The sequence below is a fragment of the Erythranthe guttata genome, chromosome 12, assembly GCF_056151865.1.
Source record: "Erythranthe guttata isolate IM_541 chromosome 12, IM_541, whole genome shotgun sequence".
In the NCBI taxonomy this organism is placed as follows: Eukaryota; Viridiplantae; Streptophyta; class Magnoliopsida; order Lamiales; family Phrymaceae; genus Erythranthe; species Erythranthe guttata.
The window spans coordinates 371916-396470 of record NC_142544.1 but is presented as its reverse complement, the minus strand read 5'-3'; the positions used below and the strand labels follow the sequence as shown (position 1 = coordinate 396470).

Here is a 24555-nt window from a genome sequence, read left to right as displayed (position 1 = left end):
AGACTCGTAAATTTTGCGGTTTTACCTGCATTCAATAGGCAATGCCACATGTCATGCCACGTGGCTAATCATTTGTACAGCTCACCCTCTCTCTCTCTCACACACACACACACACACACAAACAGAGAGAGAAAGAACTCGTTTTTCCGTCTCTTCTGTATTATAAATCCCTCGTTTCTATCTTTGCAACATCCTTTTAGCCACACCCCCCACCCACCTTCATAGATATATACATATATGTATCTATACCTAGGGTTTTGTTGATTTTTATTTCTCTCTTCATCGAAATCAAATTCCAGAATTATTTACCTCAATCAATGGGGAAGAAGAGGAAATCCGATGCGTCGCGGCTGGACGAGGTGGATCGTGGCATGTACACCACCTTCTGCAGCGCGGCAAACTCCCTTTCTCAGCTGTACACCCACGCGATGCACCAGCAGAAACTCTCTTTCCAGGCCGGCGAACGCCATTCAATGGTCCGTGTTACTGATTTTTTTTTCAATTCGTGGAATTGGTGCATAGGTTTTTTTTTTTTTTCTTTTTTGCTTTCGTTAATTTGAGCTGTACGGGTTTGTGAAGATTGCTGATGACCTGTATTCGTGCGGTGTGGAGTGAAACAAAAAGCTAGGGTTATTAGTTGTTGCAGTTTAGTCTATGTGAATTTGATTTTAAATTTTGTTTTTCGTTTCGTTAAAACAAAATTACTGCGTGTCTGGGATGTGTTAAGTTTTTATTTATTAGGCTTAAACGGCCAAGTATATAGCTTTTGTTGTGGAATAGTGTGGTTGTAGTCGTTAATTCTTCTGTTGTTTTTTTCATCGTTTGTAGGAAAAGATTTGCAACTGGATTTTGAGACAGCACGAAAACGGGGCCAGAGTGATGGCTGGTGACATACTTGCTTATATTCAGGTACGACAACGAAGCTGCCTACCGTAACTGTACCAGTTCTCACTTCATGTTGATTAGTGCAAGCATATCATATGTCTTGCTCTCGTAGCAATAAAGATTTACTTTTTCATAAAAAAAATTCAGTATATGCCCTTTTTGAATCAGAATTGGGGCAATGTATCTAAATTGCTCTTTGTGTAACATGTAATTGTGTTGGGTGTTGAATTCTGATGATCAAGCTAGAGTTGATGAATGATTTGATTGTGATTATTTTAACTTGATATATTGGCCTGATGGAGTTTCTGTGTTTCACAATCATCATTCATCAAACCTGAATGGTTGTCTTTTGACCAGTGATTTTTTTTTTTAAATGGATGTGTTAGTGTCTTGATCCTAGCGTAAAGTTTCGTAGAGATATTTTGCAGCTAATCTTATAACTTGAATTGGAGCTCAAGAGCTTGTTAAATGTCTTAACTTGTCTCTGAGCTCCCATGACCAATGGAATTACTACTGTAACTGGTAAGCTATGTAAATCACGTGTAAAAAATAATTATTTTATTCAGTTGATAGTTATTTCTATTAATCTGACGATATTACTCAAGGACTATCTTCCTTGTATATTGAGTGCCGGTCATTAGGGGTTTCATGTCATCATTATTTCAAATTAGTTACTTTGTTATTTCAGTTTTTTATGGTGGTATCTAGCATTGCATCAACTGAGTCATATTCAGTCAACATAACAATTTTTTTATTTCATCGAGGCTATAAGTTTTGGTGTATATATTTGAAGCAAACATGAGAAACCGATGCTCTGTACAAGTGACAACACTAAGATTGAGTTTTGCCTGCAACCTGCCTATCTCTTCTCCAAACTTTTAAATATACTCATCGCATTAGTCGGTGAATGCTTGAAGAAATTTTTCTGTAACCTGAACATTTTATGTTGTATACTCATTTTTTCAACTATAAGGATAATAATCCTATTTAGATGTATTTTCTGTTTGGTGCTGTTTCGATATACCATGGAGTGATATCAAAGATGTAAACTTTCTGAATCCTGTGTAAGGTTATATACGTTTTAAATTCTTAGGACAAGATAATGCGGTATTAGGTCATAAGTTGTGTACCCAAACTGAAAGATGGCCAATGAGACCCAATTTATTTCTTGATTCATTAGAGGTGAATAGGGTCCAAAATAATGAGAGATATGGAAAAAGAAGGTACAGGTACGCGTATTCCTTATCCTTAATGGAATGGTACAATGTGGAGATCCTTGTGTAAACATCGTATCTATTTAGCTTTGAGAATGTATATAACCCTGTTCTTGCTTTATCCAGTGTGGAATGAACTTAGAATCGCAAATGTAATCTGTAAGATCTTTCTGTTATGAGATACTCCACTCCATGACTATGGTGACACATATTTTGTTTTCCTCTCTTAATTGAATATTCGGATTCACCAATTCCTAAGCGCAGGGCACCCTTCTAATATTATAATGAATTGCAGAATGAACTAGATTATGCAACGGAGGAACCTCCGCCATCTCCAAGGCTTCCAGCTCAGCAGCAACAGCCGCCACCTCATTCAGGACTCCCCATATCTTCCAATGCATTTGGCCCTGCTTCTGTGGGACAAGGACATCGTTCAGGTTCAGGTAATCCAGACCAAACTAGAAGCTCCTCGGTTTTCTCAAACGCTCTGTCTAGTCCAGTTCGCCGGAGCCTTCAGAACTATCATTTACCACAGGGAGGCTTCTCTGCGAACAATTCTATGCGGACCAATGAGAACAGCACGAACCAAATCAGAGATACTAATCCTCCAAGTTCGAACGACACTTCAATGGACATGCATGGGGATAGCCCTGGTCATGATTCTCCTTACGGGAATTGATTGTTATTCTTGGAGTCGAGGTATTCATCGAAAAGGGTATGCATTTATAGTTAAGGTGGCGTTACGAGGGTATTTATGAAAAAAGGGGCTCTGTAGTAATAGTTACGATTTATCTTAACGACAAAATCTGTCGTGCAGAGGTGGCCGTCTGCGAAAGTGGTGAACAAGCTCTAAGAAGTGTCCCGACGGAAGGATTTCATAGAGCTTGAAATAGATTGTGCCTTGTAACTGTTCTGGGTTTTTTTTTCTTTATTTCTTTTTTTCTTTCTTTTTTTTTTTTTTTTTTTAATCACGTTGGTGTTTTATCTATAGTATTATTGCCCTCACGAGTCTTGAAAATATTGTCCGTGTGAAAATATTTTTCTATATATAGTTAAATAATTGATTTAGTTTTTATCTTGGGGGTGGCTTTCATCTTCTCTTTAAAGTGTTACGAGAATGATCGACTGTATGTTGGATATTGCTATGCCAAAATGTCAGAAATGTTCTTCTTTGATGCGAGTTCGACTCTCGTCAATGAAGATAGGTGTCTTGCTTTTCGAACTAACAGGAAAAGGGAGACGTGCGAGTTCGACTCCTGTTCTATCCATCCCTGTTCAGCAGTCGTTGTCCATGTTGGAACTGTTTCTGGTAGTACCGTTCAACTGCGAGATGCTTGAAAGTCGATGTATCTGATACGCGTAAAACCTACGTATAAATAACCGCAAGTGTACAGTATCGCGTTTTGTAGAATAGTGAATTCCAGATATCGATCCACAGGGAATTAAGTTCCTAAATCTACCAAGTACCGTAATTATACTATCCTAAACTTTATCTAGACGGAAGAAAAAGATGGGAGATGACATGAAGCCAAAAGGAAACAAAAATAATGAAAACAACGGTCCGCCAGTATACGCGAGGAATTCCAACGTGTGATGGCTTCTAGGGTAAAATCCACCAGTGTACTATCGATAAAGATCTACAAATCGAAATCTATTGTCAATTCTATGTTCGCTAACCCAGACACTAAAGTACCCTAACCCCCGTCTCCAGTGTAGTTAGAGTCTACCACAGGTCCGACGTCTCCGTTCAGAACCTGATATTAAGAGAGCATTTAGGTCAAGTCCTTAAGGGCTACCCGAGGTGCATCACGTCTCCGTTTCCACAACCCGAGCTATGCTTTCCTAAAATCAAACGAGAAATCCTCTCTCGAGTTCATTCCCATTTAGAATCAATTCAACTGTTGGCCAAACAATCGAAAGCATTTAATACATGAAAACATAAACAGAATCAAAGAACGACAAAAAGATCACAGATCTGGAAATCAAAATCAATATATACAAGGTTTCATTTCCCTAGAAGAAAATGCTTAGTTCATTACAAACATAGCATCAAAATGAAGAACACGAGAAATTATAAACTAAACGTAAAGAAAAGCTTATGAAAAACCCGAGTCGAAACCCTCGTCGAAGCTTCCCGCGAAGAACTGGCGAGAACCGAAGAAAAACCGAAGAAGAAGTCGAGAAGAGTCGAGATATTATCGAGATATTTAAAAATGAAAAAGAGACCTTCTATTTATAGTGAAAAATCAAAGAAAAATATCTAGTCTCGATTTCTGTGCCCAGATCGCGATCTGGGCTTCTTGGATCGCGATCTGGCAACCTCGAAAACTGCCCACCGCCTTCCAGATCGCGATTCAGGAAGTGCGGATCGCGATCTGCCCCAACTTTTCGCTGCTACTGGAATTTGCCACCAGATCGCGATCCGGTGATTCTGGATCGCGATCTGGCCTCTGCATTAACTTCAAACACTTTTTTCACCCTTTTTCAGCCCGAATTCGACAATTGTGCATTTCACAAAAGTTGTAGCCCTTGAAGTTAGCTTTCTAAATCCACTTGAATCAGCCCAATCGGAGGTCGTATGCAAAAGTTATGCTTGAAATACCAAACACTGCCACAATCCGCGAGAATGCACTTTTGCACGTGTTTGGTTTGGTTCTCGGCTTCGCTTCCAAAATCGTTTCGAATCGGCAAAAATAGCTTCTCTTTACCTAAAATATAAATAAAACAAAAACAACATAATATATACAAATAAAGCCGAAAACTCGGACGAATGAAGACCAAAACACGAAGATTAGATAAGTAAAAGTTGTGCAAAACGAACACTTATCAGTATCAACGTTCCGAAGAGTAGCATCAAACGATGAATAAAGGCGCTCGGGTCCCTTTCAAATGCGTTATTTGGAAACTGGATGGAGACCTTTGAATTTGTTAGCTTTACAGATTAATCCAAGAATCAAAAGAAAAAGAAAATGTAAATGTAAAAAACTTAAAACAGAAAAGCTACTGAATAGCAAAACTTCTATGAAGAACGGCTCAGTTTCCAATTCCATTTTTTTTCGTAAAGAATTCACTGGTGGTGGCAGTGGCACCAACAACCCAACACAAAGCACAATCACCGGACGGAATCCTAAGTCTGATCAGAATCGTTCAGTTTTTGGCCAACTCTCTCACCCGAACCCACAGTCTCATCAGTTTGCACCCGATATAGGGCTGAAGGAGCCGGAGTCTAAATACCTCAAATGGACGGTGAAGTTCAAAGCAAAGAGAACCAACTGTTAAGATTTAACAGAATCTAGAGAGTTCTGTTTGATCGATTAGTTGGGCTTTTTTGTAAGTGTTGGGCCGCCTCATAAGAAAATAGTTAATGGGCTGGATTCACTAATTCACTTGGACCAAAAAATCCAAAAAAAAAAAAGAAATGGAAAGAAGAAAGCGTACAACTCCTATAATGCATAACTATGACGTGGCGATAAGTCATTGGTCACGAAGTTGAGTACAGGCTAATGCAGTTGCAGGATAGCACAAAATCACAATTCAGAACAAAAAAAAGAAAAAAGAAAATCTATAAACAAAGGCATCCCATCCTCTTTCAATTGAATTCAAATCAAACATCGAAAATTTAAGGCGGCGACTCATCTGAAAATTATTCCCGCCACCGCCGAATCCTCTAGATTCACTCACACACAAACACACACATCTGCACCTGCTACTGGGGGAGAAACGCCTCTTTTCATGGTATGTCAATACCCTCGCGTACGTATATCTGTTGCGATATAATCTGTATACGTTGTGTTTGTGTTTATGCGTGTGGATGATATGTTTATGCAATTTATGGCTTTTTTTTTTTATCAGCTTCTGTTGTGTTGGCATTCTTAAATTTCGGAGTTTTTTTTTTAAGCTTTCCTAGATTTGATTTTCCTGGGCTGAAATTAGATTTCAGCAAACTCTGTTCTGAATTTTCGCCAATGCAAGTTTGATGATTTTGCTGGTTTCAAATGAAAACTGGAGAAGAAAATATTTTATGACGAATTGATTTCTTATATAGCTGTAGTAAGTTCCTATGCTGTTTTCAATTTTTGTTGCCAAAGTTTTTTCGAAGATTGCTGACTGTTCCGTGGAAGGCGTAAAAGCCCTAATTTCTATTGTCTTCTTTCTTTCTATTATTTTATTATTAATATTTTTTTTTGGGTGGGTGGGGGGTTGGGTTAAAGGTTTATATGGAAATGATGGCGAGTTCGATTATTTGGTAAATGTGAAAATAAATGGGTGTGAACGGTAATCGCTCAAGAATGCGTTGCAATCTACACAAAAATTATGCTGAACTTGGTTGTCTTAATTGATTTGACAACCCTGAAAAGAATTATTCTGATTAGATAAATATGAATGGCGTTGTTTTTTTGGCTTGGTATGAGGTCGTCTTTTATTATGAGGTAGAGGCTACATTGAGCAATGAAGCTTTTGGTGATGTATCAGTTACATGAAAATGAGGCAACCAACCAATGTGTTTTGTTTAAGAATCTTTCTGCAATGTTGTCTATGGAGAGGCTTAGAGATGTAAATTAACATCTGGGAGTACATTTTCGTACCGTGCCTTGTCACATTTATTTGTCTCTTATGTAGCTTTAAGAGCATCTCTCCTCATTGGGTTATTACACCATTTCTGGTTAGTTGCAAGAAAGTGTGTGAAGTTCTGTAAAGTGCAATATCATGCACGTAAGTGACTTGTATAATAGATACCAGCCTCTTCCTGTTAATGGAACTGTAGGCAATATGGAAGGCGTGACTTATTGTTTCGGTTAATGTATGTAATTATAGTCATACCATAATTTAGAGTTTTAGTTTGGTTGTGATTAGATTTTCCTTGTATATATTTATTTTCTTGTGTCTATATATATATAGGTGCCTTAATTGGAGAAGAATACACACAAAAAATTCCTCTAGCTATCGTAATTGTAGCAGTTTCTTATTTATGACTCTTTAAGCCTTTTCTTCTAAGGTTTTCCTTTTCTTTTGTACACAAGTGTTTACGATATTGACAAATCTGAAGATGCTTGTTAGATGCGTGGATAGCACAGGGATGAATTGCTGCTATTCTTATGATCCCTATGCAACAAAGATGAATTAATTTGCATTCGTTTTTTACTTGGATTCTGAAATGGGATATAATACTAATTAGTTTAATCTACAGAAAATCTTCCATGAAGTGCTATAAACAACAAAAGAGAAAGAGAGTAGAGATTACCAGAAAGCAAGATGAATGCACGGCTGTTTCTGTAAAGAAATCTGCAAATGGAACTGGTGTGGAGCATCAGAAAATTACAGGTTAGGTAACTGGATATAGCTCCTTTTATCGTGTCGTAGCTTGCTGAGTTTATTCCTGGATCTGTTTGTTTGATATTGAGTTAGCGACATAACTTTTTCTTCTGATCTCGTGGCAGTTTAGCAGTAGAACAAAAGATTGGTATGAAACATTATTCTTCAAGTAGAATTTTGCTCATTCTATGAACCTTATATAACGAGATATAAATTGGTTATGCCAAAAGCATTCACTTTATTCTGTAGAGTCCATCAGCTTTTTGGTTACATGCTCTCATATAGTAATGTGTCTATTACAGAAAGTACGCATTTGGAGCCTCAAATTCAAATACAGGTTCCCTCTACAAAGATTAAACTGCAGCTTTTCCCAATAAATGAACAAATTCGCCTGGGACTAGAGAAGGTACGAACATACCCTCTCCACCTACCTGCCAAAATAGGAAATAGATGACAGAGTGCCTTGCTTTTTGGTCCTTTTTTTTGTTACAGGATGGACGCAATCCATTTTTGGAACTCACTCTAAGCGCTCGGAAGAAGATATCATCAGTGGTTAGGCACCTGGATACTAAATGGGGCGGTTCAAGTGTAGCTAAAGGTCTACTCACGCTTTTCCCCTACAATACAAAGTTGGAACAAGTAGCTTTGTGCAAAAGATGGACTTTGAACGATACTGCCATTACTGCATGGGAGGTTTATGTCGATGTGGGCAGTCCTTCAGTTTTCCGCCTAAGGTTTGAAACCTGCTACTTGCTACCTTCCAATGACTATAATGTCAGAGTTCCATAAAGCAACATATATGTTTTTCTTTCTAGGTATGGCTGGTCTTCCAATCTTCAGCAGGAGATGTTTGACATACCTCCTAAATCTAGTCCTCTCGAGGCTCATACAAATTCTGACGACAGAAGGAGAGGCTGCAGCAGAGGTTTTGAGATCCCAACTCATGAAGAGGAAAAAATAGCCGAATCTCGTGAGACCATTGAAAAGCAAATTAATGTGAATGAAGCTTTGGGTTCAAATGTGAGTAAATCGTTACATGTGTTAATTGTTACATGTGGGCAGACCGTGTGCTAACTACAATCCTCGTGTTTAAATTGTTACATATCTGAATTTGTTACAACTTTTCCTGAGTTCTGACTGATGGAGATTATTCGATATTATAAACATGTCAATTTGTTCTTGTTAGGATGATGAACTGGCAACTGATGTTGTCCCTGTACACTCGACTGTACCATGGGATGATAATTGGACCAACTTGAGCATTGGAGGCCTCCTATCGGAAATATCATTGCAGGGAAAAATTAACCGATCAGATCCGAATTCTGCGAACAAATCTGGCATGCAGCAAGTTGAACCAATATCTGACATCAGCATCGGTGGTCTGCTGACTGAAGCATCTTTATTGCGTAAATGGAGCAATCCTAGCATGAGACCTGAAAATGAATCCTCAATGCAACCTATCTTTCTGGCATCCAGTGATATAAGCATTGGGGGGTTATTCTCTGAAGCTTCTTTACTTTCAAATCAGATTAAGTGTGATAAACAAACTACGGGAGCAAGCCATGCACAGTTTCAATCTCCGTGGGATGATAATTTTACCACCTTAAGCATTGGAGGCTTGTTATCTGAGGTGTCGTTACAGGCTAAGGCTGGTGGAAAACCGGAATTAGAAGAGAGTAAATCAAAGCTATGCAACTCGTTCGATACCCAACTGAATGCACCTTCCCAAATGCCTAAACAATCGTGTCACGAGCCAAATGTGTCTATTTTGGATGCTGAAGAAACATGCCATGGTTTTCCGATTCGGAAACTTCAACTGAGCAGAGACGTCACAACTTCAAACGCAGGCGCTAGTTCAAGTGGATTCAGCAATGTTACAAGCTCAAAATTGTTCCAGTTTTCTAAGGTTCGTGTGGCACTTTTTTCTTAATAGTGAATTTTGTTTGGAAAACTTTTTAGGTCGTCTTGTTTGCATGATCAATATATGGAACCATGCAAATATCGAAAAACGAGACAAAATCAATGTTCACTGGTATACTTTCTCAATATTATCTCAAGGATAATGTCCTCTCTCTTGGTTTTTGTAGATGGAAAAAGAAACTATATTTCCTAACATACTGAAGATGAACCCTTTGCCTCATTCCGAAGGAGCCCCCGATGAGGACAAAGGACTTCGGCTTTTCAGGCATCCATCAGGTTTGGTACTCTTGTCTTATCAATTGCATGCCCAACTAAATTTTGTGTAATGACTATAGCCACAAATCTTACACAACTAACTGTACAATGACTTTTTGTGGACCGTTTTATCCTTTAGCTACTACCTTCATGACATGACAATGGAGCTGGTGGTGACAAAATTAGCACAATCGAACGTGTCAAAATAGCAGAATTTTCATGAAGAGTGTCTTGTATTGAGAGAAGAAAAAAAACTTCTAAGCTCGGCTGTGAAATTCCGAAGAATCGTGAGACGTGAAATTGAAGTGAGTGAAGCCACACCATCTAAAAAAGCTCACAATTGGCTCCTACTCTTCAGGATCGAGCATTCTATTTTTTTTTTTTCCATTTTTTTTTTTACCCAAAGTAGATACTTAGAAATATATGATTGGCAGAATAATTAGCGTTCACAGATTTTTGCGGCCAAACACTTCGTTTGGCATTTCTATACACTTCTTTATTCATTGTATCATTATAGTATATTTGATTGGATTTTGCTGAATGGTAAATGTGTTACATACTAACTCTTTCATTTACTGCTATGATGAATTTGCTTCATATTTTTCGGACACAAAAAACGTGCTCCTAGAAATGATTGCCGTCTTTTATGATTTTACGGTAATAATTGATCTGCTGAAAATACTTGATCTTGTTTATTACCTCCACAAATTGGCTCTTGTTATTCATTTGCTAAAAATACAGCATAACTTCCCTAATGCAACTTCAGAAAGATTAATCAATACAGAGAAAAAGACCACTCCCAAAATATACATACATATTTATACATATCTTCAATACAAAATTAAAGTTTTCGATAGTATATCACACACTTAATGTATGCCACAAAGAGTAAAACCCCACAACTTCTGCTTGCCCTCTCTATTGCATCACGAATCATCATAGTATTTGTCTGAGAATTTGTTCTTGATCCACTTAAAGCTGTTTTTCAACGAAGATTTGAACTTACCTTCTACGGCAAACATGTTGTAGCCAGCCACCCGTTTCCTCCTCTTGACCTCCGGATTATCTGCGGGCCCGTTGAAACTAAACGACTTAGCACGATCTTCGAAGTCGAAACGGGCTTCGGCGTATGAGGCGGAGTAACTATAAGGGAATGATTTGCTTTTGTCCATGGTAAGGAAAAGGAAAAAAGCCTAACTAGGGAGAAACACATTTGTGCAAGAGGAGAGAAGCATTTATATATGGACCACATGCAAGACAAAATATGTGTGGAGCTTGCATGGGCCATATGATTGTGACCTCATCATTTTTTTGAAGATGGCAAGTTTTTGGTGAAGATTCATGTATACTACTAAATCATATATAAATTGTGATTTTTTTTCTTTCTAAAATAAGCATGACAAAAAATGATGTATAAGAAATTATTGGATAAACCATATAGGAATACTTGAATATTTTCATGAAATGATGATGCAAGTGTATCTAAGATGCTACATCTGGTGTAACGAAATGAGTGGTTTTGAACCGTAAATTTATATAACTAACTATCCACTAAGTACACATACATATAAATATTTGTTATTATGTATAAATTAATGGTTCAAGACCATCCGATGTATTTCGTGTATTTCACTGAATGTAGCATCTAGAAAGGCGTGAGAGATTGAATGAAAAGTTGGGTGGTTGAGGGAATAGAAGGTTAATGGGATAACTCAAACAAGTGGTGGGGTAGGGCACTATCCAATTGTCATGGGTGGTGGGGCCTACTATAGTAGGTTAGTAGGGTCCAATGGCTTAAATATTGACAACTATAGTGGAAGTGCAAATAAAACTCCACTTTAAAGCAGGCAAATGGGGTTGTTTTCTTCCTTTAATTAGTGGGCCTTTTGTGTTTTCTGATCACTATCTGCTAAGGATTGATATTGCAAGTGTACCTGGATTACAATTAGAAGTGGAGATGGCAAATCGGACGAATCGTATACGCATGTGCGAATCGTATTGTGTTTCTATTATCGCACCACAAACGCAACAATATACAAACGACTAACATCGATAAAAAACAAAACAACCAAGAAAACTAAGATCACTTCATTCTCGACTAAGATCACCATCAAAATGATCGAGATAATCAACAATGGAACATCACATGAATGAGATTGTACTCAACTACTTAGACGAATCGCACCGTGAGTTCTTATCCTCGCACCACAAATTGAGCAATACCCAACAGCGAACTTAATTAAAGTCAGAGACTATTTTCTAGGTAAATGCATGTGGCGGATTTGTTTAATACCGCCTTTAATACGAAAAGGGTATTTCTGTAACTTCATCTCATATTAGGCTAGGTTAAAGCACACGAATGACTTTTAGCAAATAGTATAAAGCCGCTTGTTCTGCAGTGTAGCCAAACATTTAATATTTCACAAACTATAAATCAAGAAATTTATAAATTCGAGTTACAAAGACAACCTTCAAACAAACATTTAAAATATCTCAAAGGATATATACATAGACATAAACCTAGCACCCAAACATGATATATGTTTGAATACAAAACATTTTCTGACACGAGGAGACAATAGAAACCAGACTACCCCAATTGGAACACTGGATATCAAACAAGGCTACCCACAAAAAAAAATTAAAACATTATGCTTCTAAAATGACAAAATGTGTGGACAAACAAAACCTTATAGAACAATCTAGTAATCTTTTAAGCCAACTTGGATGAGCTGGTCTGGATAAAATATGCTGCACTATACAGTCTCGTATATGGTCTGATCTTTTATCACATTGCCCCACTTGCAGCCTTATGTTTCAAATCCACACACACACACACACTAGAATGTGTCGTAAGGAATGGAGAAAATACTAACATGCATAATAATAATAGTAACTAAGTACCAAATTGGAGATCAAGAAGTGGAGTGATTGGTGAAGAAATCAGCTCCGTTTTCAACATCGTCTGTTTTGATGTTTCCGGATTGAGCCATTAGTATTCTGTAGATTCTCTTTGAACAAACCTCGCCTAGTCGTCTATCATCGCTCAGCAAGGCTTCTGTACTTAAATCCTTGAGCAGGAACTCTTTCTCGTGCACCTGATGGTTTTGTCATGATGTTATTATTATTAGATTTTCATTTCTCAAGAATATTGTTCGAAGAAAACACACAAACACACACATAAGCAAAATGGTGGTGTATGGCTACGAGGAGGCAGAAACTTTGTCAAAAGTTTTGTTTTAGCTCAAAGAACCTTTAGTTGAATTAAAAAATAAAAGACAGTTCTACGTCACTCTTTTTTTTATTGTGAACAAGCAAATCAAATCAGAGGTTTAATCTTGGTCTGCACTGGTCATCGGTGATAAATATATTTCCTAGGTACAAAATCATTAAATTTAACATAAAAAAAACTTTCTTTGAGACAGTGAAACTATAAATTGTCGCTCAAAAGTGGGAAGCATATATCTCTCACTCATATGTAAGAAGACTCACAGATTTAGTAGAATCCATGTAAACACTCAAAAGAGATTTCATTGTTGGGTATTTCTTCCATATAGCTATTGCAAATCGTGGTTGCACCTTAGGGATAGCTACCAGCGCCTTTAACCTGCAAGATGTAATAAGCTTTATAATTGCTGCCGCCAATAACTATTAAAAAGAAGCATCTTACTACTTGAAGTTCAAAAACTGATTTTTAGTAATAAGCAACTCGACTAGCTGATACATCATTATCATGAACACTACTCAGTTAATATCCCAACTAAAACAGTTGGAAAGAGATTTCCTACTAGAAACCAAACACTATAACCACTGCTTGAAAGATAATTATACATTTTTTGAAATTGGACAACACTGACCACACAGCTAAAATGTGTATTCATGTTGGAATCTAATCATTTCGGAAGAAGCACTTACCATAAGTTCTTCTTAATTAAATTCTTGTCAATGCAGTCTTTAGGGATTGCGGATCCATTTGCATTAACTGATAATCGTGTCAGCTTTCTCCTGTAAAAATCAGAGCAAAAGGGATTAAGTATACGTCCACAGTCCATTTCAATGACAAGGCTTATCATGGGATGCTTTGAACCAATTAAATCAATTGTTACAGCTAGATAAAATTCCATCTAGTAAAGCTGACATACTACCGAAGAAATCATTTTATACATATTATTTGCATGTCAATGCGAGTACAAAGGTGCAAAATTAAATCCCACATACGTAAAAAGAACTCTATTTTTGCATTGCGACTCATCCTTAGACATCTGGTACATAAATCACATTGATAAAAACAGCATAAACAAAATGTTGTCTATCCTGCATTGAACACATTTTTTTTGTTATTCTACAAGATTAAACAAAAATATGGATTACCTAAACTGGCAAGAGGCGAGGCTGCAAGTCAGACCAACAACATGTTCAGCTAATTCAGATTCATCCACACACTGCCGCGAACGTACTTTAGAAAAATGAGTAGCTAGTTTTGTTAACACCTGTAAAATAAAATTAGTTTCATCATTTGTACACTTCTCTAAGGAATAATAATGATGTAAAGTACCTCTTCTATAGCAGGTCGCTTCCAACCAGTGTAGCTGGCAGAGTTCTTGTACTGTGCTTGTTCCCTGTGCCAGTGGCGCCAAGATAATAGTCGCCAAATTCAATTTAGTAATGTAATCAGTTAAGGATGAAAAATAGAATTTAAGAACAGGTTCCATGAAGAATTACCAATATTTAAAATTGTGGTTTAGTTACGGATTCACATAGAAAACAATACAACACCAACAAGTCTGTCAGGTGATTATCTTGTGTAGTATGACGCCAACGAACAATATTTAAAAATTCAATGTTAATTCAACAGCACAGAGCTCCATCTCTTTAAGAGTAAAATCAAAAGTCAACTAAGTCATAGAAACGAGAGTGCTGGGCAAGAGATAAAAAAAGGAGAAAAGGCAAATAGGATAGAAGCTACCTCTAGATATACTTTTTCCCCACTTGGAACCTCCATTAAAACCATTTATATTTTTACATTACACAAATATAACTAGTTACCTTTGAGTGGGAATAAAAATCTTATAAGCTTCCCAATAAAATAAATTATAAAAAAAGGAGATATTTCGGGTATTATAGATACCAAATGAGCATTCGGTATCAGCCTGTGCTTGAGGGAGTGGGCGTGCCGGAGGTGCAATACACAATCAAAACAAATGCCAGAACGTAACAAAGAAGCTCCACTAACCTTTTATTGATGTAGGCCATAAGCCTATTTGTGACATAACAAATAGTGTGATGCGGGTAACGATGCTGAACACTCTGAACATGACCCATAAGAGATTCGTTCATGACAAGTTTACAGAACTCTTCCGCTTCATATATAATTACAACATAAGAAATCTCTGTTCTTTCAGATGCAATCTGCAATATAATCATGACAATTTCAATCATCGCTCAAAATGATAATTAGGCAATTTTAACTAAATGCTTCAGTACTTGATATTAAATCAGACTCAAATGAGAACATGAACAAAATAATGTTGAATTGTACTTTAAATCAATTGAGAAACTGATTTTATATATATAAGCAATTTGCATCAATTGTTATTTAATCTACGGCTGCCCAAGTTAATATTGAGTAGGTCACACATCTTTGTGTTTTTTTTAAATCCAATTCAAGATTATTTCGAGACACCATTCTCCAATTCTTATTCTTGTTTTCCATTGTAGTAGGACTAACGTAGTCTTAGATTTGTTCATTCCCTTATGCTTCACTATTCCACATTCAAAATACAATGACTACAAAGAAGACCCCAACTTTATTTTAAATAGCAACCACTAGAAACAAAAGCACAACCAACAATCATGTCAAGAGAGAACCGAAATTAGAAGAAAGAAAAGCTAGTTAGTCTTACATTCTATGCACCCCATCATCTTGAAAAAAAATTATGCAAATAAGAACCATGGCAAATTGAATAACTGATAATAGCATAAACATTCTTCATAAAAAATTTCCACCGTCAATTACTTGTAAGAAAATAATTACCATGGAAATTTCTTCAGGAACGACCATAGTCCACACAATAGTTCTTTCCACCGGATTCGACGTTATACGATACGAAAGCCCTTTTTCTGCAAACCTTGTCAGGAGATGTCCTAAACTATAAAAAAAAACTAGCTTAGTGACCTAGCAAACATGTAAGTATTTTTTTAATGGATTACAGCATTTATGGCTGATTACAGCAGAAAAATGAAGGAAGATCCTACCTCCAATTGATCCCAGTTCTACCACTTGCTTGTCAATTTCAGCCGTAATGGATTTTAGAGCATATTTACCCTTCTCCCATTTCTGCATTTCCTTCTCACGTTTCTTTATCTCAGCAGCTTCTGCCTTTGAAGCAGCTTTAAGCAACTTCTCTTGCTGCCCCAGAAAAAGCCAAAGTTGATCAAATATTTACTGTATCAGATAAATGAGGAAAATACAAAACAGCATTTATATTTAACATATTCATATGTCGTTTTGTGCAGTCCTTACTTCTTTGAGCTGTTTCTTTTCTTCCATTAAACGAAGTCTCTCCTCCTTCGATAGCCTTGTTGAGTCCATTTTTACATGTGTTTTCTTTCTTTCTTTTTCTTTAATGCAGCCTTCCCTGTTATCTTGATGACTCGAGAATTGACTCGCAGTGTCTACTTTACTAGCTTTGGCGTCAAATATGTCGTTTTGTGTCCTTACTTCTTTGAACTGTTTCTTTTCTTCCATTAAACGAAGTCTCTCCTCCTTCGATAGCCTTGTTGATTTCATTTTTACATGTGTTTTCATTCTTTCTTTTTCTTTAATGCAGCCTTCCCTGTTATCTTGATGACTCGAGATTTGACTCGCAGTGTCTACTTTACTAGCTTTGTCATCAGAGTCATCAAATTCCTACAGAGATCTTCATTAAAACCACTAGAATGATATAATACATAAATTAAAAAAATAATTAAAAAAAAAATAGGACAGATCTTTTGTTAACAGTTTTGGCATAAAAACATATAAATAATCACGAATGAAAATCTATCTTGCAGATAACAATAGTAGAAACTTGTGGGCAGGTAAAAAGATGCTAATCCAAATTGTAACACATCTGATCTAGCAGTATTCTGCCCATTCAAATATTTGGGATGGTTATAACAAACAAGTGAAGCGATTACAGCAAATATACACCCTAGTTCAAATTCTAGAGCAGAACTCCAAAAATGGCATCTAGCTATGAACTATAAAGTAATGAATTAATTTGAAAATTGGAGCTGTGAGCGTATACATCACACATGTTCTGATAAGTAATAACTTCAATAACCTTAAAGTCCTCATTCAAACGAAAGTTGCAGATACATTGCCACAATTCTTCTGATATTTACATAACTTCTAGTTGTGATAAATACACAAAATGGAAACATAAGAAGTCTATTATGAATATCCAAATATCACAATTTCCACTTGGAGAGAGAAATATTCAGCTCTACGGGCACAATTTGGTTTTAAAGGTGTTTAACATCTGCAAGGGTATCTTTGCATGCTTGTGATCTTCAACAAACCAAAAAAATTTAATCATCAAAGATATAGGTGCTCCAAATTCCAAACAACTAAATTTCAAGGTAAACGATAATTCACATACATTGGAACAACCCATCACGTATATGTCATCTTCCAGAGCACCTGAACTTGAACAGTCTTCTAACACATGCGTCTTAACTGGACTCTGCGTGGGTTTCTTCTGTAATTGAACGGAAGTGCCTGGAAATCAATTCTAAGCAACTTAAAAACTATTTATTTCTCACTTTGTGAATAAAATTGAATTCATATGAGAATATAGTATAAAGAAAGAGATGAACAACAGTACCAACAAAAAGTGTCGACTCAACAAATCTGGAGTCACATTCTGAATCATCCGTCAATTTGGCAGCAAAAACACTTTCACTATGCTTCCGTTTTCCCAATCCACCAATATTCTCAGACTCACTATCCGACTCCACGCATATCCGTCTATTGATTTCTAAAAAAAATCATAGCAATGATTATAACAGCTTCGTATTAATGAGCGGAAGAGAAGTTACAAGAACATAGTACATGTTCATCAAGTTGTTAAAGAGGCAATGAAAGCGACCATATTCCCATATCATGCAGCAAAATGCCTTCCACAATGTACCATGTAATTGAAACATTTTATCAACTTCATAAATATAGTACAAGTCAAAAAGCATATTATTTGCCTATAAATGAGCTTTAGCGCCTCTTGAATTTAGTGAAGATTCTCAGACAATTCTCTCCAGAAGAACATTTTCCTTGAGGAACAAAACTTAAAGAGTATAAAGAAAACCAATGATTAATTCGAGAACGATACATACTTTATCATCATTTAATCTATTCCAAACAGAAACCAATTGAACTCACCAACAAAGCTATGCTTGGGACACGAAGAAGATGCATGATCACCGTTGGGCGCTATTGCATTGTATTTGGTGATTGGAACTTCTAATTTCAAAAGCTCAGACATTGGAGTGTCAGCAACTATAAGTGGCTCATTAGCCAAATCTTCACCTAAAACAATAGCAAGCCAATTAATACAGAAAACATACAGCATATTATCAATTAAACACAACGACTCAATCATACTTGAGAAAAAAGACGCTTTATTTTACACACAAAGCGTAATGCACAAAAGTGAAAATACAAAGAAGAATTTATCACTTCCGGAAGTAAAATATGGATGGCTATAAATTAAGAGACGAAAAATGCATCATTTACCACAAACATGCCTAAAGGTCCCTTAGTTTTTATTATTCCTTATTTATATAAAAAAGTACATATTAACAGCATGACGTCTCAAATTCCCATTAGATAATAATGCTGCAGAATTAGAGAAGATTTATGATATTATAAAAGGGCCCATTGTATTCGAAACCTACCTCTTCGGAAAAACTAGGTAGTTCGTTTGCACGAAATTGAGAGGTCTAGATTGAATTTAGCAAAAGCACATCCGGAAATTTTCCCCTGTCTGACTTGGGAATACAGAGTCCAACATATACGAGCACTAAAATACAGTAATATAACAGAAACCAATTGAACTCACCAACAAAGGTATTGTTCGGACTCGAATAAGATGCATGATCAGCGTTGGGAGCTATTGCATTGTATTTGGTGATTGGCACTTCAAATTTCAAAAGCTCAGACATTGGAGTGTCAGCAACTATAAGTTGCTCATCAGCCAAATCTTCACCTAAAATAATAGCGAGCCAATTAATCTAAAAACCATACACAGCATATTATCAATCTATCTGACTTGGGAATACAGATTCCAACATGTACGAGCACTAAAATACAGTAATATAACTGGAAATGTGAAATTACCGGAGAAAGAACTTTTCCCTCTGGAACATTTGACTAATGCGGCATCGGAGAAGGGTGTATCGGCGACGAACAGAGGAGTGGAGGATGACGGTGGACCCGCCGGAGACGGATTATTCTCACACGGCGTGGGATCATCGTCGATAATGAATACGGGGGAGTTACTAGGGTTCGAGAAATAATCTATCCGTGGCTTCTTCTTCAATTGAGGGAAAGGCGGCGGAGTAGTGAGGTCTATGGTGTCGTTATTGAAATTCCCGCGCCGAATATCACCGGATTCCGTATCGGAATCGGAGAGAATGTCTACCGGAATTGGCTGCGACATTTCTTCGCAGAAATTCTCTCTCTCACACACATACACACAGTGGGGAGTGTGAGATTTTCTGCTTACGTATTGAGCCTTCATTTGTTGGGCCACATTCGAAATTGTCCAATAATATTTGTTGGGCCGAATTTGAAATGCAGACATATAATTTCTGTTTAAATAATTACTCCTAAGAGTGAAAATTTTGCCCCCTAATTTCAAACAAGCAATTTTATGGACTCAAAAGTCTTGATTAGAGAAATTATCAAAATAAAAAAAAGAAAAAAAAAAGAAAAGAAAAAAAAGTCTTGATTAGAGATGAGATTTTTAGGGGAATTTATGCTAAGACATAACTAAATGACAAGCATAATTAAATATTTGTTTCACATTCTATAGGAGAAATATATTTGGAGAAAAGAGAGAATGATATCTCTTACGTATATTACTCATATATATACTTACATGTAGGAAACCCTAACCTACTACACAAGGTAACCTAATATACAAGGAAACCTAATACACAAGGTAACCTAATAAATAAGAATAATAATAGGTATACTTAATATATATAATAAAGATACGTAATATATATAAAGATACGCTAATACACCCCCGCAGTCGAAACGGGAAAGGAGAGGACGTGGAGACTGGAGACAAACTGTTGGAACAGTTGAGTAGGGAGTCCTTTCGTGAAGATATCGGCAAACTGGTAGGCGGATGGGACATGAAGGACTCGAACGTGCCCCAAAGCAACTTTGTCTCGGACAAAATGGATATCGATCTCCACATGTTTCGTACGAGAGTGTTGAATAGGATTGCTCGATAGGTAGACGGCACTGACGTTGTCACAATAGACAATAGTGGCTTTCGAAAGTGGGCAGAGCAACTCAGAAAGTAGGTTGCGTAACCAAGTCGTTTCGGCGACGGCATTTGCGACAGCTCGGTATTCGGCCTCCGCACTCGATCGAGAGGTAGTGACCTGTCGTTTGGATGACCAAGAAATGAGGTTGTTGCCGAGGAAAACACAATATCCCGATGTCGAACGACGAGTGTCAGGGCAGCCACCCCAATCGGCGTCGGAGTAAGCGATAAGGGAGAGGTCCGGATTGGGGGAGAGCTGAAGGCCGTGATCGAGAGTCCCACGAATGTAGCGAAGAATACGCTTAAGAGCAGCCATATGAGGTTCCCTCGGATCATGCATGAATAGACATATTTGTTGCACAGCATAGCAGATGTCAGGACGAGTAAACGTGAGGTATTGCAGTGCACCGGCAAGGCTGCGATAAAGAGTAGGGTCAGCAACGGGGGGTCCAGTGGTCGAGGACAACTTGCTCTTTGTGTCAGCCGGCGTAAGACAAGGGTTGCAGGAAGCCATGTGTGCACGCTCTAGGATCTCGTCGGCGTACTTGCGTTGAGAAAGAAATAGCCCATTCGACGAGCGAGTGACTGAGATGCCGAGAAAGTAGTGAAGATCGCCAAGATCCTTCATTGCGAACTCTTGATTAAGTGCGGCGATGATGGAGCGGAGCAATTCAGGTGTGGAGGCCGTAAGTACAATGTCATCGACATACAGCAGAAGGTAGGCGCATGAACTGTTGCGACAGTCGCGTGAACTGCTGCGACAGTCGCGTGAACTGCTGCGATAGTCGCGTGAACTGTTGCGACAGTACACAAAGAGTGAAGTGTCGGACTTGCATTCTCTGAACCCCATGGTAGTAATGTGAGATGCAAAACGCTTGTACCAAGCACGTGGTGCCTGCTTGAGACCGTAGAGTGCTTTGTTGAGACGACACAAGTGAGTGGGGCGAGATGGATCGACGAATCCGAGAGGTTGCTCGCAGTAGACAGTTTCAGAGAGATTGCCATGTAGGAAGGCATTTTTCACATCAAGCTGGTGGATTGGCCATGATCGCGAGAGAGCAATACTGAGAACTGTTCGAACAGTGGCTGGTTTGACAACTGGGTTGAAAGTCTCGTCAAAGTCGATGCCAGCCTGCTGGTGAAACCCACGAACAACCCAACGTGCTTTGTATCGCTCGAGGGAGCCATCAGACTTGAGTTTCTGTTTATATATCCACTTACCAGAAATAACATTAGTGGACGGGGGACGGGGCACAACATTCCAAGTATTGTTTTTTAATTAAAGCAGTATATTCCTTAATCATGGCGTTTCGCCAGTTTTGGTCAAGAAGAGCTTGGCGATAGTTGGTGGGAATGGGAGAGGTAGAGGATGCAACGAGAGAGAAAGGGACTTTGGGTTTGTGGATGCCCACTTTACTGCGAGTCACCATAGGGTGAGCAAGGGGAGGTGGGGGAGGTGGGGGAGTAGGAGAAGGAGATGTGGAAGTATGAGAAGGGGTTGTGAGGTGGTTGTGGTCGACAGGTGCTGCTGCAGGGGAAATAGGTGTTGGTTGTGTTAGAGGACTGTTGGACGGACTGTTGGAACATGATGGTTCACTATTGGAACAGTTGGAGGAACTGTTGCAACAGTTAGACGAAGTCTGAGGGAGGAGGAACAAGGAGGGTGTGTTTTCGTCCAAGGCAGAAGGGGGAAGTGTGTTTTTGGGGGGAGTGGACTCAGCAAAAGGAAAGTTAGTTTCGTCGAAGATAACATGACGAGAAATTATGATTCGGCCAGTGGACCTATCAAGGCAACGATAGCCTTTGTGAGAGGAAGGGTGACCGAGATAGACACAAGGAGTAGAACGGGGGGCGAGTTTATGTGGTGTGGTGGCGGTGAGGTTGGGATAACAGAGACAGCCGAATACTCGAAGATGAGAGTATGTAGGTTTGATGAGGTAAAGGGCTTCGTGAGGAGTCCGGTTTTGTGTGGATTTGGTAGGTAAGATATTGAGTAGGTGTGTGGCCATATGAAGGGCTTCGACCCAATAAGTAGGAGGAAGATGGGCTTGAAAGATGAGGGATCGAATCATGTTAGTTATAGTGCGGATCATTCGTTCTGCGTGTCCGTTTTGAGGGGAGGTGTGGGGACACGAAAAACGATTTAGGATGCCGTGTTTAGTAAAGTAGTTTTGAAAATCCGCATTTTTGAATTCACGACCATTATCACTTTGTAAGGCTTTCAGGGGATGTTGGAATTGAGTTTTGAGAAGTGTATGAAAATTGACAAAGGTTGTAAAAACATCAGATTTATTTCGAAGGGGAAAAGTCCATAAATAATGGGTAAAATCATCAACTAACACAAGATAATATTTGAAACCCGTAAAACTAGAAACAGGAGAAGTCCATAAATCAGCATGAATGATTTGAAATGGAGCAACAGTAGTAGATTTTTGAGAAAAAAATGGTAGACGAAAATGCTTGCCTAATTGACAGGCATTACAAAGAGACTCCCTAGGGTCTTTATTATGGGAAAGAAAAGTGCTAGAAAATAAACGAGACATGACGTGTTTGCCGGGATGGCCTAGACGCCGATGCCAAAGAGTGCTAGACGAAGGTGTTGCGACAGTGAGGAAAGCAGCAGGAGGTGAGGTGGGGGGAGGGACGCTAAACGGATATAGGTCACCGGAGCTATTGCACCTGAAAATCTCGACTCGACTCCGAAGATCCTTCACAGAAAAACCAAATGGATCAAATTCAACCGAACATGAGTTATCACGGGTGAACTTTCTAACAGATATAAGGTGTTTGACGATATTGGGTGTGACATAGACATTTGTGAGGCGGAAAGGAGTGGTGGGAAGAATTGTGTGGCCTATGTGGGTTATGGGGAGGGTGGAACCATTACCGACGACGACAGGTTTGGGGAATTTACTGCCAGGATTAAAAACAAAATTGAAATTACCTGAGTGTGGTGCCATATGAGAGGTCGCCCCGCTGTCCATGAACCACTGTGACTCGGTAGGCTGCTGAAGTGTCACCGTATTCAAACGGTTTGCGAGATCCGCCACGCTGGCACTGTTGCAGGAACTGTTGCAACTGTTGATGAAACTGCTGGAGCTGTGGCACGGTTGCTGCTGCGGATGAGCCTGAGTAGGAGCCGAGTGACCGTTGTAGGGTTCAGGTGGCCCAGTAAAGTAGGCTTGGGCCGCTGGGTGGCCCGATGTATTTTGAGCGGATCCCAGAATTGACTGTTGTCGGTAAGGTGCGCGCCAAAGTTGAGATGCGCCATGAGCACTATGATAGCCGTAGTGCTGCATGGGGTGACGGTTAGTGTTGCGACCTCCGCGACGGTTGGATCGGCCACCCCCGCGCTGATAGCGCGAAGAACTACCTCCGCGGGAACTGTTGCAGGAACTGTTGCAACTGTTGGATGGACAGTTCGCGTTGGAGGCGTAGAAAACAGCAGCGGTCTGCTCCGGTTCAGAAATTCTTGTTTCTTCCATCTGAAGGAGCGAACGAGTCTGTAGAAAGGTGGGAAGGGGATTTTGAAAGGAGATGAGATTGGCGACGGTCCCGTAATTTTTCGGAAGGCCGTGTAGGGTTTGTAGAACGAGTTGTTTGTCGGAGATTGGATTTCCGACATCGGCCAAGCTGTCCGCCGTGGTCTTGATTATTTGACAGTAATTGTGAATGGAGAGAGCGCCTTTCTTGAGGGACTTGAATTTTTCTTCAAGTTGAATGACTCGATAGTCTTTGTTATCGGTGAAGAGAGAAGAGATGGCGATCCATAGATCACTGGCGGAGGAGGTTTTTGAGAGAACCATGCTGGATAGATCGTCGGAGATGGTGCCGTAGATCCAAGATTGGAGGAGATAGTCGGCTCGCTGCCATTCGTCGGCGGAAATCGAATCCGGTCGGGGTTTGCCATGGAGAAGATCGGAGAGGCAGAAACGACCAACGGTAATCATGAAAAAGTGGCTCCACTTTTGATAATTAGGATTTTTTAGATCTAGAGTAACGGGGATAAGGGATTTGATATAAGAGATGGCATGAGCAAGGTGAAAAGGATTGAGAGGGGCGGTGGAGGGAGAAGAAGATGAAGATTCGCCGGCCATGGAGAAGAAGGGGGTAGGGCACGGCTATGCAGAAAAAGAGAAAAAAACGGCTAGGTTAACCTAGTGTCTGATACCATATAGGAGAAATATATTTGGAGAAAAGAGAGAATGATATCTCTTACGTATATTACTCATATATATAGTTACATGTAGGAAACCCTAACCTACTACACAAGGTAACCTAATATACAAGGAAACCTAATACACAAGGTAACCTAATAAATAAGAATAATAATAGGTATACTTAATATATATAATAAAGATACGTAATATATATATAAAGATACGCTAATACATTCTTTATTAAATTTATTTTAAAATTGTTTTCAACAC

General features: G+C 38.7%; 3 protein-coding genes across 7 annotated transcripts; 2 read left to right on the top strand and 1 right to left on the bottom strand.

The window, feature by feature from the left end:
- Positions 1-101: 101 nt before the first annotated feature.
- On the top strand, positions 102-3174 carry LOC105973096 (uncharacterized). Of its 2 annotated transcripts, XM_012998106.2 has the most exons (4): positions 108-476; positions 829-909; positions 2395-2814; positions 2917-3174. In XM_012998106.2, exons 1-3 carry the CDS (start codon positions 318-320, stop codon positions 2776-2778), a joined length of 624 nt encoding a protein of 207 aa, XP_012853560.2. In that variant the 5' UTR covers positions 108-317; the 3' UTR covers positions 2779-2814; positions 2917-3174. The 2 variants fall into 2 exon arrangements, with proteins under 2 accessions (XP_012853561.2, XP_012853560.2); XM_012998107.2 differs by having other exon boundaries at positions 102-476; positions 2395-3174.
- A 2404-nt stretch (positions 3175-5578) lies between these two features.
- On the top strand, positions 5579-10218 carry LOC105972958 (TSL-kinase interacting-like protein). 2 transcript variants are annotated; one of them, XM_012997941.2, is made up of 8 exons: positions 5579-5834; positions 7288-7421; positions 7715-7818; positions 7905-8146; positions 8228-8432; positions 8599-9318; positions 9500-9608; positions 9727-10218. In XM_012997941.2, the coding sequence occupies exons 2-8, from the start codon at positions 7298-7300 to the stop codon at positions 9744-9746; spliced, it is 1524 nt and encodes a 507-aa protein (XP_012853395.2). In that variant the 5' UTR covers positions 5579-5834; positions 7288-7297; the 3' UTR covers positions 9747-10218. The 2 variants fall into 2 exon arrangements, with proteins under 2 accessions (XP_012853395.2, XP_088682154.1); XM_088826028.1 differs by having other exon boundaries at positions 5695-5852.
- A 1787-nt stretch (positions 10219-12005) lies between these two features.
- On the bottom strand, positions 12006-19381 carry LOC105972957 (uncharacterized). 3 transcript variants are annotated; one of them, XM_012997939.2, is made up of 14 exons: positions 18964-19381; positions 18686-18832; positions 18007-18153; positions 17456-17608; positions 17231-17349; positions 16111-16497; positions 15843-15996; positions 15622-15731; positions 14821-14996; positions 14143-14206; positions 13959-14077; positions 13503-13592; positions 13080-13194; positions 12006-12685 (listed from the first exon to the last, which is right to left on the bottom strand). In XM_012997939.2, the coding sequence occupies exons 1-14, from the start codon at positions 19364-19366 to the stop codon at positions 12503-12505; spliced, it is 2367 nt and encodes a 788-aa protein (XP_012853393.2). In that variant the 5' UTR covers positions 19367-19381; the 3' UTR covers positions 12006-12502. The 3 variants fall into 3 exon arrangements, with proteins under 3 accessions (XP_012853393.2, XP_088682152.1, XP_088682153.1); XM_088826026.1 differs by having other exon boundaries at positions 18707-18832; positions 18964-19346; XM_088826027.1 differs by lacking the exons at positions 12006-12685; positions 13080-13194 and having other exon boundaries at positions 13499-13592.
- Positions 19382-24555: the final 5174 nt, after the last annotated feature.

Excerpts from the sequence above, each read along its gene's own strand:
- LOC105973096 (XM_012998107.2), top strand. The coding sequence starts at position 318 with ATGGGGAAGAAGAGGAAATCCGATGCGTCGCGGCTGGACGAGGTGGAT. Across the intron at positions 477-828 it reads CCGGCGAACGCCATTCAATG|GAAAAGATTTGCAACTGGAT; the intron begins GTCCGTGTTACT and ends CATCGTTTGTAG. Across the intron at positions 910-2,394 it reads ACATACTTGCTTATATTCAG|AATGAACTAGATTATGCAAC; the intron begins GTACGACAACGA and ends AATGAATTGCAG.
- LOC105972958 (XM_012997941.2), top strand. The coding sequence starts at position 7,298 with ATGAAGTGCTATAAACAACAAAAGAGAAAGAGAGTAGAGATTACCAGA. Across the intron at positions 7,819-7,904 it reads TTCGCCTGGGACTAGAGAAG|GATGGACGCAATCCATTTTT; the intron begins GTACGAACATAC and ends TTTTTGTTACAG. Across the intron at positions 9,609-9,726 it reads GCTTTTCAGGCATCCATCAG|CTACTACCTTCATGACATGA; the intron begins GTTTGGTACTCT and ends TTTATCCTTTAG.
- LOC105972957 (XM_012997939.2), bottom strand. The coding sequence starts at position 19,366 with ATGAAGGCTCAATACGTAAGCAGAAAATCTCACACTCCCCACTGTGTG. Across the intron at positions 16,498-17,230 it reads ACGTGATGGGTTGTTCCAAT|GAATTTGATGACTCTGATGA; the intron begins GTATGTGAATTA and ends AGATCTCTGTAG. Across the intron at positions 15,732-15,842 it reads AGAACTGGGATCAATTGGAG|GACATCTCCTGACAAGGTTT; the intron begins GTAGGATCTTCC and ends TTTATAGTTTAG.